Source organism: Bos taurus, chromosome 10, assembly GCF_002263795.3.
Source record: "Bos taurus isolate L1 Dominette 01449 registration number 42190680 breed Hereford chromosome 10, ARS-UCD2.0, whole genome shotgun sequence".
Lineage (NCBI taxonomy): Eukaryota > Metazoa > Chordata > Mammalia > Artiodactyla > Bovidae > Bos > Bos taurus.
Genome location: NC_037337.1, coordinates 61,654,161 through 61,671,762, shown reverse-complemented (window position 1 = coordinate 61,671,762; position 17,602 = coordinate 61,654,161). Strand labels below are relative to the sequence as shown.

The 17,602-nt window shown below is 41.6% G+C and overlaps 1 protein-coding gene across 3 annotated transcripts in view; it reads right to left on the bottom strand.

Moving 5' to 3' along the window:
* The window catches only part of FBN1 (fibrillin 1), a 264,664-nt gene extending 247,405 nt beyond the window's left edge, over nt 1-17,259 (bottom strand). For 2 of the 3 annotated variants that reach the window (XM_015473179.3, XM_059890186.1), the window contains exons 1-2: nt 17,069-17,259; nt 16,094-16,438 (exon numbers count right to left, since the gene is read on the bottom strand). In XM_015473179.3, the coding sequence (XP_015328665.1) occupies nt 16,094-16,257 (164 nt within the window). In that variant the 5' untranslated portion in view covers nt 16,258-16,438; nt 17,069-17,259. 3 annotated transcript variants of the gene reach the window in all.
* Nucleotides 17,260-17,602: the final 343 nt, after the last annotated feature.

Here is a 17,602-nt window from a genome sequence, read left to right as displayed (position 1 = left end):
GTAGACCAGAAGGTACCTTTGAATGGAAGTACAAACATCACTTACAAAGTCTTCTTGCCAAAAAGTTGATTCTGAATTGAATCTAGTTCCCAGCTCTAGCAAGTCACAACAACAACAGGGGACAGAACACGGTGGCCACCACCCCTGGGATGCAGTCATCAACAGACTGTAAGAACCCTGAAGCTCTGCGCTCCAAGGATGGCCCAAGGACTGACCAGTGCTAGTCCACACACCATATATTACTCATCTGTAATGAGATAAGGAACTTAAGCTGGAATGTAAATCATCTCACGGCTTCCTTCATCTAGAAAGCCTTGCTATGAAAAAAAATAACAGCTCAACTAAAGAGTGTGCTTAGTGACACACTGCATTTACTGGCACATGATTTTCATCTCATCACAGATTGAAAACAAGCAGCTAATGGTCTGGCATTTTAAGTGCCACTGCTCTACAGGACGTGAACCAATTTCTTGTTCTCCCCCAGCTTTATTAGATAGGATTGACAGATAATATTGTAACTATAGTACATGACAATTTGATACATTTATACATTACAAAATGATCACCACCAAAGTATTAGTTCCACTTGGTTACATAATTACTATTTTGTGTATATGTGCGTGTATATGTGTGTATGTGTGGTGAGAACATTTCAGATCTTTCTTAGCAACTTGCAAGCATATAATACATTATTAGCGATACTCACCATGTTGCACCTTTGATCCTCAAAACTTATTCACCTTATAACTAGAAGTGTGAACCCTCTGACCAGTATTTCCCCATTTCCCCTACCCGCCAGCCCCTAGAAACCACCATTCTTCTCTTTGTTTCTGAGTTCAGATTTTTAGAAGTGATATATAACATGAATCCATTTCTTCAGTAAATAAATTATAAGTAAAAATGACAAGAGGGCCAGTCTATATATTTAAAAATATTTAAGAGATTTATCAACCAATTACTCTTAAAAGATGGACTTAATTTAGATCCTGATTTGAATGAACTATAAAAAATAAAGTTTATAATCTAATCAGGGAAATTGGATAATACTAATCAAATTTACACAATATTATCAAATATAAAAATAACATCAAGTACTGGGTATTTGATAATATTTCTTAATTAATGCTAATTTGAAAAATGATAGTCATATTGTGTTTGTTTCTTAAAGAGTCCTTATCATTTACAGATGCATATTGAAATGGTGACTAATTATTTTTCAGGGATTTACTTTAAAAAAATCTGTGGCAGGGAAGAGAAGTAGCTACAATAAGACTGGCCATTCATTGATAACTACTGAAATTGGAGCTTCACTACAGTATTCCCTCTAGTTTTGTATATATTTGAAATTTTCCATATTAAATGTTAGAAAACAACAACTTTGCAGCAGCATCTGGCCTAGATCTTCTTGTAGCCCTACTCTTCCATACATCCCAACACCACACTTCTGCTTTATTTTTTCCCTTCATATAAGAACCATTTCTACCTGTTATGTAACTCAACATTTTTGAGTGGGATGTGGACTACCAATAAAAGCCAACAATAGTCCAATTCCAACATGTTTACCATCTTAAGCAAGAGGCAAGAACTAACCAAAATGCTTCTGTGAATCTCACATACGCAGCTACTCAATAAGGCTAATGTTCAGAACAAATGACTTACTCACCCTTGTGAAAATAACAGCCCAGGGAGTGGGTTTTCTTGGGCACTAAACTACTTTCTGACATGATTCGGAACCATATCTTTCTTTATGACAAAAACATAAATCCATCAGTTAACAAGAGTTTGAAGGAAAGGGGACTGATTTGCATCAGGTCCATAAGAAGGCTGAATTTTGCCTTTTAACGAATGGAAGAATTCTTACAGTCATGGGAAATAGGAAATGAAAGGAGGAAATAATTTAGTGAGGAAGCCTGATATGTTTCCTGATTCTTCAATGGTGACAATGTTTCAAGGAGAGGCCCGAATGCAAATAAGCACCTGGATCAATCCAAGATTAAATTAGATCCTCTTGTCTAGAATTCTGCCAAATGTTCACCAACATAATGTCAGAACTGTTGACCAAAAAAAAGAAGGAAAACCTGACTTGCATATTCTTATAAGATTCTTGAAAGGCTTTCAAAAGTTTAAAAATAAAAGATTATTTTTTTATTTGAGGTTTATTTATTTCCTGGGAAATTAGCAGAGCAGACAAAGTACCTGGTATTTGTTTGTTTCTGCATTTTTGCTTTTTTATTAACTTTGGTTGTGTGATTTATCCCATGGGAATACGAGATATTAGGTAATTTGAACATTTTTAACGACAAGCAGAAAAATAACTATTATCTGTTTAAACTATTCCTTATTTAAAGAAGTTTTTATTTTTATAGGCTGTGAATGAATATAAAGCAACCACAATTTCTTAGAGTTTATTGCCAATCAGTTAACTAGAGGTTAATGTGTAAGGATGCAAGGGTATAGGAATTCTACCAAAGCTTCGCCTAAATTAAGATAAAGTATGTTTTGGCCCACTTTCCCAGATGTTCAATAGTTTAAGATCTCTCTTAAACTACTGAAAGCCAACTCTCGTTAAAATAAAAATGGGATCATTAAAGGCAAATGAAAAAACTACAAAGATTTTCAACTTCTCAAAAGAAATAGGGCACAGAAGAAAAACGACACATAAGAATCCCTTTGTACTGACTGAGCACTATGTTGCTGCAAGGCATGAAGCCAAAGGATGGGAACGCTCAGCCGGAAAGTGAAGGCAATGGCTCTTTTCAAGGGTGGACAACCTGAGTCAGTCCAGCCCCAGATCACGCAAGCGAGGCCTGTCCACTGGCGTCCAGAGAGAAGAGCAACGACTGATGAAATGAGTCCTGGGGTATGGGAATAATGTGGGAAGGAGAGGTTTCTTGGTCCAGAGCAGATGTGTTGTGTTTCACTCAGCATCTCTTCCTCCTTTTGCTACCCTAACTCCTCTTAGAAAAGAGGAAACCATTCCACACCCCTCAGTCCTGGCCAGCCCACTTGCCCCATTTCTTCGGCCACAGTGAGGGGCATGTGACAGGAGCAGTGCCAGAGTTCTCTCTGAGATCTGATGTGTGGAAGCTGGGAAAGAGTTTCTCTCTTTACCTGTGAGATCATGAGATAAAAGGCAGTATGACTTGGAATTACCGGTGGTCATCCTGTCTACCTGACCATAACCAAACTCTTACTCTGACAAGGCAATTAAAGCCCATTTCCAAAATACCCAAACAACCTAACCACAAAGAGTCCCAACTCTCCGGGTATCTCTTTGCAATACTGCCAATGAAAGTGGTTTTCAGACTAGTGCTTCCATTTCCTGAAATATAAATTCTTTTCACAAAGGTTCTTGGGGGGTGGCAGGGGGAAGGTTCCTCAGGAAGGAGACAAAGCCATTTGCCAGATCTGCCAGTAAAAAAATGCAAACTTTTTTGGAGGAATTGGCAGGGCGTGGGGGGCAATATTAATTATAAATAATCTGGGGGAAGGGAAAATTGAAAAATACAAATCTTATCTGCATGTTGCCTTTAGGTATATATAACCAGACCTTCCCTGGTGGCTCAGACAGTAAAGCATCTGTCCACAATGCGTGAGACCTGGGTTTGATTCCTGGGTCGGGAAGATCCACTGGAGAAGAAAATGGGAATCCACTCCAGTACTATTGCCTGGAAAATCCCATGGACAGAGGAGCCTGGTAGGCTACAGTCCATGGGGTCGCAAAGAGTCAGACACGACTGAGCAACTTCACTTTAACCAGACCTTCACAAACAAAGTAAATTTCCATTAAGATTATAATTTAAAAATTTTTGAAGTTCAAGTTTGCTTCCTATGTTTCTGAAAGTAATTATGTTCAAGATGAGAAAGTGGAGATTTTGATAGCCAGATAGCAATGATATTGTCTTGTATATATACAATTGTATATGCTGTATACTGTAGATAAATCCGTCAGGTATTATACTAGGAACTTGAAATGTATCCTCTCATTCAATCTTAGGAAACTCAGAGAGGTGAATATTACAACCTCATTTTACAAGTGAGGAAACTGAGGCTCGGCCAGGTCAAGCCACTTGTCTGAGATTCCTGCCTAGTAGGTGATGGAGCCAGAATCTGACCCCAGGCATGTCTGTATCCACACTTCCAAGCCTCCCTGAAAACACAGCCAACAGTTATTAGAGTTCATTGAAAATGACTCCTTGGTCCTTCAAATATAATCCCACAAGCAATACCACTCTACCCAGCTACCCACAACCAGGCTCAAATAGGAAGCAGTGTGAAGTAATTATAACGTATACCCCAGCCGCTGGCTCTGGGTTTTTATGACTGAACTGCCAAATCGCTCCTAGCCAACTCTTCAGGAAATGTGCAGACACTTTCTCAGATTCCAGCTAAAACATCAACTATGTGGCCCTGGGGAGGACAGAGCTCATAGGGTGGTAATGGGATATAAAATTTTCAAACTTGAGGTCAGTGGCCTCAACTCTGGGGTGTGAGGCAGCAGTAGTCCACGAAAGATTAAAAACCAGGCGTCGACTTGAAGGTTGCATCTCAAGTCCTTCCCTGAAAGGTACTTGTTCATGTTGCCTTGGACATTAACCCCAACAGTAAAGGGAGAAATATAGCTCATATGTAGTTCTGCCTAGAATCACTGGAAGAAGATAATAGTATCAACAGGCTTGAGACAGGGTGTTCATTCTGAGAATTCAGCATTAGGTCCAATTCAAACACAGCTGATGCTCAATAAATCGTTGTCACTTGGAGTAGGCAAGTGTTCTACAAAATTGGTGGGATAGATGATACAGAAGAATTTAAGATTGTTTTTTCTTCTTCACAGGCACACTTATTTCATGGAATCTAAATGTATAAACTGGTAGTGTAGATAGTTGAATCAAGATGAGTTACAAGATAAGAGTCTGAGCTTCTAGACCTAGAATTGCCAGGGTTCATCCCAGGACTAATTGCTAATTATCAGTGTGCCTGTGGGGACGGGAGGATTACACCCATGAGACTCCCAGAGGAGCCTCCCATTTCTCTTTCTCCCATCCCCTTACTAGCAACCACCTCCCTTAAAAAGCCCCACCCCACTCAACCTCACCTAATCTGGAGGCTTTCACTGACAGCAGGGTAGGACTGGGGAGCTAAAACCCCAGTGCCCAGCCTGCCATAAAGGCTGCCCACAGACTGATCGCCCTGCCTAAGGCCAAATAAACAAGAACAGGAAAAATGTCCATGCCCACGCAATGCAGGCATTTTGCTCATTTGCAGTACAGTTGAGGACTTACAGATAACAGTCACCCTCTCTAGGGTATGAAAACAAACAAGAAGCATAATCTCCTACCCAACAACATCATTTTTCATTTGTGTCTACTCAGTCGTGTCTGACTCTCTGAAACCCCATAGGCTGTAGCCTGCCAGGTTCCTCTGTCCATGGGATTTTATAGGTGAGAATATTGAAGTGGGTTGTCATTCCCTTCTTCAGGGGATCTTCCCAACCCAGAAATGGCAGGAGGATTCTTTACCACTAGCACCATCTGGGAAGCCCAACAACATACTTCTACTTAAATCCCCTCTGCTATGGTATGGCTATGCTTCCACACCTATGAAGTTAAGAAGAAAAAATTAGTACCCTGAACACTTTTAATGAAACTTCTCTGGGCCTCAGTTTAAGCATCTATAAATTTCTAAAGTTGGTCCCACTATAAATATTTTGTAATGTTTTTGTGAAGGTGGATGGCCTGACAATGGAGGAAAATCTGAATCGTGAAAAAAAAATCTACAAATAAGAAGAGTCTTTAAAAGCTACTCAGTGAAGGTACCAACCTATTAAGGTCTGATTATATGATAGTATAAATTAGCAGTGAATGGGCAGCAGAAATGGCAGACAATGAACCATTATCTATGAGGCAAGGGAGATGTGCCGAGCAACATGGCACCATATATATAGGTTTGTAATAAATGATGGATTAACCTGCTTTTCCACTACATTCCTTTGAATGTTTTTACAGGAATGTTTTCTGACATCCAAGTATCTTTCTTTCGTGTCCTGACTCCCCTCCAAAAGCCCTCAGTCTCCTGAAGAGCCTGGTACCAGCGTTGCCAGGAGTCGTCATCAGGATCTGTTAGACGCCGGCACCTGCTCTGTCTAGCCCAGATCCACTGGCTGACGGAACTCCACTATAGAACTTTCTCTGAACTCTCTCCTCTGGCCTCCCTCAATCCTTCTCCTTCCCTCTCCTAACAAAAACATTATCCCTGGTTTTCTTTTCGGACACCCCAAGACCCTCAAGTAAAAAATGAACATTTTATTAAGAATTTCTTTTTCTTAATGTTTTAACCCTCATTTGATCTTTATCATCCCTATTTAGTACGTAGTTCAGCTTACAAAGTTACAAGAAAAAAAAGAAGATGAGATGACAATGAAAGAGGAAAACGAGGGGAAAATTGTGATGAGAAAGAAGGCAAAGAGGAAGAGGATGGAGGCAAAGGAGAAGAAACAGAAAAACAAAACAAAAACCTGTCTGTCTCTGGAATACATTTCTTTATTAACAGAGATATTACTATGCTTCAGTTCAAAACCGCGAACTTGACAGCAGACATAATGAGTCCATAGGGCCGACATAAATCCTATGTCCCAACACCAACACCACAGAGTGCTTGTACTATATTTGGACTTAAATGTGTTTGGATACTTATATTTGAATGTAAGTATGACTGATGGTCTAGGAATTCACAACCCTTCAAAACACTGAACCAAATCACTTGTCTAATGGAGCAGTTCCCCCACTCTGGGCCTGCTTGCCGTCTGGAATACATCTTTGGCTGGGAATGGCAGAGATAGTGAATTTTCCTCTCTCCCTTCCCCTCAGAGGGGACTGAATAAATAGACTCAGTGATAACTTCAGCAACAACAACAACAAAAAAGCCACTTGAGAAAGTGGTAAAGTCACAGGAACTTAAGACCAGGATTTGACATAATAGAGTTTTGGATCCATAATCCAAACTTGACTGTATTCCTAATCCAATTTTATTCTATGAACAATGTAGCTATTCCATTAATGCAAAAAAATACAAATAAAATAGAATTCAGCTCACTATCATATCAGTTCTATTGACAACTGTACATCTATTTTTGTTTATTAATTATAATCCTAGATTCCAAAAAAAAAGTGTTTCAGATATATAAAAGAGGGCTATTAACAGAAATTTAAAGTAAAATTCCATATAGAAGGAAGATAAAACATATCAGATACCTAAATTAACAAAATTAAGTGATTGTGCATTAAATTTGTCCTTGAGTTTCTTAGAGGCTAAAGGAAATAGGGTGGGGAGGGGGAATTAGGAGTTTCATAACTTGCCAGATTTTTAGGAACTATAGTCTTATTCCTGGGATTTGCAAATTCTTTAGATGCAGAAGTGTAGCCAAAGTAAGAGCAAAGCCCTTAACATTAATCTGAAAGATCACAGAGATATATTATTTATGTAGCATTCTGAGGTCACAGTAAACAAAATACAAGGAAGCAACTGTGATGGGAAACTAAGTGAATCAGATCAAGTTAGAACTGAAACATTTGATTAGACTTCTCACAAACCTGCTGCCTCACTGTGGGAGCTACTCTCCAAAGATTGTGCCCCTTAATTCCTCCTCTCCCTGTAGACATAGGCTGCCCCTCGCCTCCATCAAGAGGCAGAGCTTATTAGTCCACGCCCTTGAATCTGAGCAAGGTCTGTGACTTGCATGGAATTTCAGACAAGACTGTCTGAAGAAAGTCTGGTAGCTTCCACTTTTGTTTTCTTGGTATCCTCAGCTGCCTTGTACAAAGTCTGGCGATGCTGCTGGATGGTCCACGGGGAAAGGGAGACAATCTGAGACTATATGGAGGAGAACCAAGAAACCCAGCCAACCCTGATAACATATGAACTCATTCAGGCCCTTCCAGCCAGCTTTTAGCCATTCATCTCAGTCTGTGGTCAACTGGTGGGGTTAAAACATGTGACCAGAGATGAAGAGGCTATTGTTCACCATCCAGCCCCAACAGACACTTAACCTGAACAAAATCTGGTAGCTGCACCTGGGGCTCAGTTTCCCCATTTGCAAAAACACACTCAGTGGCCTATCCCCAGGGGCCGGCCGAGGCAGGAGATCACATAGGAGAGAGCTTTGAAATCTGGAAGGCTCCCAGCAGAGTCAGACAAGTCGCTCTTTGCTTCTTTTATCCCTTCCTCTGTCCATCCATTTAGCTCAACCACACCAAAGTAAACAGGACTGCAGGCACCAGTCCACAATCACAGAACCAGAAACACACGTGGAGAAGTCATCTTACTCATTTCAGACCCAACAGACATTGTGGGAAGCAGAGACAAGACTCCCCACTGCATCCTGTCCAAATTCCTGGCCTGCAGGATCATAAGAAATAATAAAATTGTTGTTGTTTTAAGCCACTAAGTTTGGGCAATTGGTTACGTAGCAATAAGATAACCAAAACACAAATAAAATAGCTTATTTCCTTATAGTAAAGAGACTAGGAATAACTCTCTCTTTAGTTTCTCATTAATAATGTTACAATGTTTTTACATGTAATGTTTCAATGTACATGGAGGTACATGTACATTGGAAGCTTCCTTGCCTTAGCCTCCCATAACCAAATGGTCAAGTACTGCTCATGTTGCCGCTTGAGCCTCCTCATCACCACCACCACATCTCCCCGGCCACTGTGCTCTGACCATCATGCACTCTCACCAGGACTCCTATATTAGCCTTCCAAGTCCCCCTGCCTCTAGTCTCCTTACTCGCTACATCATATACCTTTTACACCTCGGCCAGAGTGGCCAAGATCTGATCATCTTGCCATCTTAGAATCCTGTATCACGTCGCCATCCTCAGCTTTCACAACAATCAGACAGTATAACACCATGCGTCCTTCAGTCCCTCTCCCACCCTGGCCTACGGACAGACATGCATGGTGGCTCACCGCACACTTCCAGGGGGCTCTACTTTCATAGCACACTTTGAACTGTGCCCGCGAGCCATGTAGCGCAAACCCTGCTCATTGTACTCAATGTCCCTCAATCACCAGAATATTATATACTTTCTGTTTCATGCCTTTTTCACTCGAATTTTTCTTTATTTCTCTCCTGTACTTCCTCCAGGCTCTAATATATATAATTTACCTTACCCAATTAGTCAATGAAAATTGGTCAACCATTCAAAAATTACCTATTGCATACTTAGTATGTGCCTGGTTTCTAGATATCCCTAGTGATAAAACAAACAAAAACTCAGCCTTCAATAAGTTTTCTGTCCTACTAAGGACTCATTTATCACACAGCCCAGAGATTAGCAAACTTTTTCTGTAAAGGGTGAAACAGCAAATAATTCCGTTTTGCCAAGCCCTACCATCTTTATCTCAACTACTCTCACTCTGCCAGTAAGTGTGCAAGCAGACATAGACAACACATAGACAAATGGACATGGTTGTATTCAATACAATTTTATTTTCAAAACAGGCAGCACGTTCCATCGTTTGCTGGTTCCTGACAGTCATCCACTGCCAAGTCATTTCTGAATAAACCCATTCCCACAACGATACTTCGCTTGTCATGGGAGTGCGTCTGCCTTCAATAAACACTGAGCCTTTCTCCACAGCAATGGCGGAAGATTCTTGGGAAATGAAGGTATCACGAGTGTGGACGAAAGGAAGAAACTTATCAGGTATAGGGTTTATTGTAATTGAGAATCATCAAAACACAATGGTTAAGGAGCACTGACTAAGAAGCCAGATTTCCCAGCTCCATCTCTTACTAGTTTATGTCCCTGAAGGAATAACTAAAATCACTGAAAAACTGTATCCCTCAGTTTCCTCATCTGTTAAATGGACAAGTATGTATAATCTTCTTCATAAAGGATCTGTGTGTTGAATGAGTAATATATGAACAATGCAATAGTGAACAATATACCAGAGCTTGCTATTCTTTACCATTATTGCTGCAATTTAATGTAAAAAATTACACTATATTAATGACTCTGAGCTTATAGGCAACCAAGGTGAAAAATGAAATGAAAGAATTAGATAACTCATCATATTGATGAAACTTAAGAGAGATACAAGTTTCCCCTGGAAAGAGAAACACCTCGTGCAAGTCTATCCTGAGAGAAGTTTCTCACATGGGACATGAGAGCAAGAGATTCTGAATGATGTCATGAGGAACGTCTTCAGTTCAGAACCATGGGCAATGCAGATGAAGGATGCCTGTGATGGTTACCTGACATCCTCAATAAAAGTCAAGATATAATACTAAAATGCATGTGCTATCCAGAGAATCCACAGTTCAGACATGCTATAAGCCCCTCTGTGTTTTATTAGTCTTTGCAGAAATATCAAAGCTTCCTGTTTGACAAAATATTATATTACTACATTATTAATTATACCTGGGATTTGTGAACTAGCATGAAGGAATATTAGGAATTTTAAGTGGAATTTTACCAATGTCTTAGTTCTGCATTTTTGTCCAGAGGAATGAAAACCAAAACCATAACTAAAATTAATGGAGAAAGAAAATTTAATATTAAGAATTTGTCTTTAAAACTTAACCTCTGCATACCTCAGCTCTCACAGCTGTAGAGGGAAGGTAATGAAAGGACTCGCCCTGTACAGATAGGGTGAGCACTGAATGTGCCGTCACATGCAGAACACTGAGAACCATGTCTGGCACATAAAAGTCATCTTAACGTCACTACCCTGCTACAGATGTTATTATTATTTACTTTCACTTCCTCCTAGACCCCATGCCTTTTCCTACTTTTCTGTTGCCTCCCAGTTTTTTTTAATGCATCTTATTCTCCTAGGAAATATTCAACCCCTCCAGTCTGTGGGCAGTATGTCTCCAGCATTTCACAAAGCTAAATTCAAGGTAGCACTCGATCAAGACTTTTTGAATTAATGAACTCTTTCAATCCCAGCTTCAACAAGTTAGTATTAAAATGCTCATTTCTTGCCACTGATGATTTTACAATCTAATGGGAAAGTCAACAAACTTAACAAACAAACTCAACAAACTTAAAATATCAAACTCCCATGTGTCTGCCATATAACTCAGCCCTCATAAGATTTTTTATTTCAGCTTTCTTTAAAAATTTTCATGAAACAAAATCCTGTTTCTAGAATAGGTCTATTTGTTGGGTTTCTAGACACAAAGAAATTGTTAATACAGTTTATTTCTATTTTAAGAAAACATCTTATTTTCACCTTGGAAATTAAGGCTAAAATTCACAAATTGGTTAGGCTTATTGTTTGGTTTATTGTAGGAAAAAGCAAACAAACTATGTCTGAGTATCCTAATACCAAGTTTTATGTCTCAAAATGAATCCCAGAAATACTTTGTCTCCTGTCTTGTTTAAAATGTGGAATTGCTGAAACCTTTTATTTAAAAATCTCTCTCTTTTTTCATGGTGTCGCAATACTTTGACTTAATCTACTTAATAAATGAAAGGACAAACCATACCACTGCAGGATTTTTGCCTCATATTTAGCTTTAGCCTATCTGACTTTGGATGAAGTCTTAAAGTCCTCTTTATAAAGTAAAATGGACTTTATAAAGTCTGCAGAATTTTTTATGTGTGCCCTGTTAAAGTTCTTTATTTTAATAACAGATTTCTGTGTAATTAATCCCTCAGAGTTTGCTGTCACATAATCTATCCTGTGTATGAACGGTTCCGCGTGTATTTTTTTGGTAATAAGACCCCTGAAAAAAAAATAAACAAATAAAGACCAAAGGAATCAGGCACAAGGGGACAAATTGTGTGAAATACAACCAGTCTTATACACTTATAAACCAGGCAATACAGATAAAAGTGCAATAATCCATCTTATCAGAGATTTGGGGAAAGGGGGTTTTACTCTCAAGAATTTTTCCCTTTGATGGGAAACTGTAATATATTTCCTTATCTGGGAGCTAAAGCAATAAGGCAAACATAAATGGTGCATCAGTTCAGTTCAGTCGCTCAGTCGTGTCCAACTCTTTGCAACCCCATGAATTGCAGCACGCCAAACCTCCCTGTCCATCACCAACTGCCAGAGATCACTCAAACTCATGTCCATCGAGTCAGTGATGCCATCCAGCCATCTCATCCCCTGTCACCCCCTTCTCCTCCTGCCCCCAATCCCTCCCAGGATCAGAGTCTTTTCCAATGAGTCAACTCTTCACATCAGGTGGCCGAAGTAAAGGAGTTTCAGCTTTAGCATCAGTCCTTCCAAAGAACACCCAGGACTGATCTCCTTTAGGATGGACTGGTTGGACTATTGCTATTCAAGTAGAGCTATGTGTTTTTAAAATTAGATTGTCTCGCACTTTTTGCCTAATCACAGAAGTTAAGAATTTAGCTGAGAAAATTCTTGTGACCTGAAATTCAAACGATAAAGCTAGGATTTTATTATGTCTCATAAAGTCATTTCACACATGTTAAGCTGTGCCCAGGCAAACAAAAATTATTATACATTTATTACTTGAAAACGTTTTTAAAACTTGCAAAATCCTCATTTCAAAATAGAGAGAAATGCAATTTTTGCAGAGTGAATAGGGACCACACTCATTCCATAAAAAAATAAGGATTTCCTGTAAAAACAGAAATTGGCGATTTACTCTAAGAAAACACAGTGAAAGCTGGGAAGAAACTTGAGGATGCTTAAATTTCCACTGTGGAACAACTTCTGCTGCCCAGTGGGAAGAGAGGAAAAAAAAAAAAAAAACACCTGCAACAGGATGGGAGGAGAGAAGGACAAGCTAGGACTACATACCCAAAGAGGGGAAAACCATGCAGGTCCCTAGGCAGGGACTCGAGGAAGCTGACAGGAAAGGACTACATATCCCAAGAAGAATACCCAGGCAAATTCTGCGGTCACCTGTCACATCAGAGAAGGACAAGAAGACAGTAACTTGTAGGAGAGCCCAGACAAATGGGTGGCAGACACTGATGAGCTTAAAGCACCTTTTAAATAGAGGAAATATTTAGTGAGGTGCTGAAAGTTGCTGCCACCAACTGGGCATCAGGCAGACTTGGGGATTTCAGATTACTTTCATTTCATAAACTGTACATCAAAATGGCAAATAGGTTTCACTGTAGTCAAAGAGGTTGATTTTGAAGCTGCTAATATTTCAACTAGCCAAAATAGGAGTTTTAAGCAATAACTGGAAAAATGGAACACATGACTGCTCTTCCTGATGATGTATACATCATCATGGTGTGGTTGTATACGCCACATGCATATGATGCATATGCATATGCATGTCATGCATATAATGTATACATATGCATGGTGTGGTTAAAGACTTATTCATGTGAGATTGTAATAGCAATAAGCAGAGAGAATACATTTTAAAAGCTATTCAAATTTAAGAACAGAGTCAGCATTCGTTTCAAACCTATGGGAAGACCTTTGATAAACAGCAATTATATTTTCCTTCATCAATTTATACCACACATAAATGCACATGGGCACCAACATGCAGGTAGAAGAATGTTGGTAACAGCAAAAACTTTAATATAATCTAAAGAGCCATCATTAGGAAACTGTTCCAGCCATAGTACGGGATTCTGTACGCCAAGAGAACACATGAGGTAGATCCCTATGAGTTGATAGAAGGATGCAGTAAAGATATACAAAAGTAAGACAGGTTGGGAACAGTATGTATAGTACATTTCAGACATTAAAAAGGATATACACACATATCTAAGTGATTATATATATATATGAATATATTATATTTGTACATGTATTATGCTATTTCTAGAAAAATACATAAGAAAACAGTCTCTGAGAGGTAGGCAGGAAATATTTTAAATTGTATATCCTTTTAAAGTTTAATTTTTTACCTCAAATATGTATATATATATAATGCATACATTATATACATATAACATTATAAATAACAGAAGATTTATAAAAATAAAAACCTTTATATTATAAAGGTTCATTATTATAGTATATTAATATATAGTCATGCTACAAAGGTTAGTTATAATTATTTGCTAAATTTTTGATATATATGCAAAATCTCAACAACTACATACTAACTAAACACAGAGAAGTGTTTCTTTATAAACTTAAAAAAAATGTAAAACAGAAAAAACAAGTGTTGATGTGAGTAAAAGCATGGACATCCTGTGAAGCAACAAAGCAAGGCTTAGTTTCTGTTTTCACATTGAGTCAGTGCCTCCCGAGGAAACAGGCTGGTTGGTGATAGCCCAGAGAGATGAGACAAATGTCTGGCCAGGCCTAATGTCTCCCTGCAGACCTTCATCCACAGAATTAAACCCTCCACTTCCTATCTCTCCCTAGGAGCAATGCTGTCAAGCTTAGCTTCTAAGATAATATATATATATATATATACAGCAGAAATATATATTTTTTAAGGAAAAATGCTAGACTAAATCAGGTCCTTTCGAGAATGGATGAAAATCAGAGTTTCAGTCCATTTACCGAACTTGCCACGGGCCATGCACACAGGGCAAAAAATATCTGCTGTCTGATCAGTATCAGGCTTAATATGATAAGCAAATTTCCTTTCCAACACTTGTTGGAATTCTTGATTTATTTTCCACAAAGACCAAGATGGGACTAAGTTAATCATAACTGTTTCCTGGGGTCAGAAAATCCTGCATATATCACCAAGGTCTAAGTGCTTAGCTCTGACCACTGTGTTGCCCCAGATCTGGACCAGCACTCAAAAACTCATCTGTTCAGTTTACTGGACTTTTTTCTTTCTGTACCTGGGCCATACAGACACAAATTTCACTACATACATATAATTAAAACAACCCATAACAAAAAAGAATATGTGAAAGGTTCAGCCACATATCCAAGTGGACACCATCATTTGATCATTCAGGGCCATGTGGTCAAACTGCATAACTACTCAAAAAAGAACAACAATGCTCCGTAGTGACTTAAATGGGAAGGAAGTCTAAAAAAGAGTGGATATATGTACACGTATAACTGATTCACCTTACTGTCCGACAGAACTGACACGACATTGTAAAACAACTATATCCCAATTAAACAATTAAAAATTTTTAAAAATATTTAAAAGAGCAACAAGTTAACAGAAACCTCTGTGTATTTACTCTCTGGATTCATTACAGAATCCTCCAAAGAGACAAAATGGGTCATTTACAATCCATCCTGCTGCTTCTATGGAGGCTTGAATTTAAACACTCTCAGAGATACTGCTCTTCCAATCTGAACAATTTTAAGGGAAGGGCACTCCCACCCTTCTTTGATTCAGGAAACTGACAATATTTATGCAGTCAACCTGCCTAATTTAAATACTTCCTGCTGAAACATTTTCTGTAATAGGGGCATAGGAGACTGGCGAAATGTTCAACTACATGTGGGTAACACACACACACACACACACACACACACACACACACACACACACGACTGGTTAAAAACACTCATTCAAAGCCTGCCACAGCAGCATTACTGCCCCCATGAAATAAGGAGCTTCTTAAAACGGCAAAACTAGTTCTCAGAAACACTTGCCCTGCTCTGCTTCCAGTGTAGACATCTAAAGGAAAAACTCAGTCCCTAATTTTAATAAGCGCAACTTCAAGGAGAACCAACTATTAGCTATGTGTCTCCTCTGAATGGCTGTCCTTGGAATTCCTTTCTTTCCTTGCTCCCCTACAAACAGAGCATCCACTAAGATGCCCACCATGCAATTGCTATCCCTACACACAACCGGAATTGGTATGAAGGGAAAGGATGGGCTGCCCCTCTTCTCAGTAGCAGCTCCTCCCCTTCTTCCTCAAAGAACCCTCCTCGCCTCCCCAAATCAGCCTCGACAATGGCCCAAGATTCCTTTTAGCCGTGACCTCTACTCTGGGGCAGAAATCCATAAAAAGTAGAAGCAAGGTGGTTTGGCCAGGAACTGCAGCGAGAACTAGGTAACCCTTGCATCTCTAAGGTGCTCCCAGGAAGTCTTAATAAGAATTCTTCTACTGTCGAGAATCGACCCTGTCAGTTCCTCTGGATCTTGATACTCGGGAAAAGAGGAAGGGGACACCCACACCAAAGCTGCTGGCCCGATCCATTACCCTTTAAGCGCGTCGTGTCCTCCGCCACCTCTTCTCTTGGCCCGGTTGGCTCTGGTTTCCTTCACGTTCCCAGCCTCCAAATTGGTATCCGCCCCATGGCTCGTGTAGGACGCTAAGAGCACGGTAAATCCCAGGGCGACCTCCAGCAGCCCCCCTCGCCGCATGATGCCGAGCGGCCGCGGGCTCCCGCCGCCTCTCACCGCGCCCCGGGCTGTGTCCGCGGCCGCCGCTGCGCCCTGGAGCGCGCCGCGCCGCCGGGGTCCCGCTCTCCCGCCGCCCGTCCCCCGGGCCGGGCTCCTCCCGCCTTCTCCAGGCGCTGCTCCCACTTCAGGCGGCCCCTGCCAGCTGCAACAGACAAATCGCCGAGGCGGGGGGAGACATTCAGGGCATCAAGATGCTGAAGCCTCAGGGTCCCCATTCCCGAGCCCAACCCGCGCACCGCCTGCGCGTGGCGCAGTTACTTTGGGTAAGTGAAGACCGTTTGGTCCACAGCTGGCTGAAAAGCCCAGGCCCCCGGCGGCATCGGTTCCAGCCAACCCCTTGGCCTCCCGGGCGCCGCCTGAAAAAAGCGCTGCAAATGTCCCCATGTCCTGAGCAGATCTAAACCCCGGGACGAGCTCGCTGGGTGTATTTTTTACTAGCACGAATTGCGCGCAATGCGCGCTCTGACGCCCCAGCTCCCCAGTCTGTCCTCTCCGCCAAGCCGCCGGGCTGGAAGCCCGCCGCGCCATCCCCGGCCGGCTCCGGGCACTGCCACCACCCCTCTGCATCTGACGCCGAGCCCGGCACCAGGAGCCCCGGGCCAGGAAGCTGTCAGGCAGGGGAGGGCCAGCGCCAGCTCTGGACGTTCCGGGACAGCCCCTCACCCCAGTCCCTGTCTCTGCCCTCGGCGCGGCGCAAACGCAAAAGCCTCCGTGGCTGGAGCCCCAGCCGCGGCGGCCGCCCGATCCCTATGGGGACCCTGGCTGCACCCACTAGAGAAGCGGCGGATCCGGCTCCCAAGGCGGCGGCGGCGGCTGTTCCTCGGTCTTGGCCGCGGCAGCCGCTGCCCCACTCCGCCCGCAGCTGTCCCAGCTGTGGCCGCCTGTCTGCCTGCGGCACCCACAGTCTCTGCCGCCGCTCCTGCGGCCCCCTCCTTTCCCCACCTCTTCAAGTATCGTCTGCGCAGCGGTTTCTCGCGAGAGAAATACTTTAAAAAAAAAAAGAAAGAAAAAGAAAATGACACCCCCTCCTACATCCCCCTCATCACCACTCCACCCCTCGGCCCCATCCATCCTCCCTTTCCACTCCCCTTTGCCAGCCACCGCCTCGGCGCGGGGGCCTCTCTCGCTCGCAGGATTGGCGCAATGGGAGGAGGCAGAGGTGATCCGGTCCTGCCCAGCCTGGGATTTTGCGTTTTGGGGTGAGGAGTTAAGGGAACGGGAAGAAATCGAGTAGCGGTTTCATCCGCTCCGCGGCTGGGAGATCTAGACCCGAGATTAGCCTCTCCTGTGATCTGGGAAGCCCGGC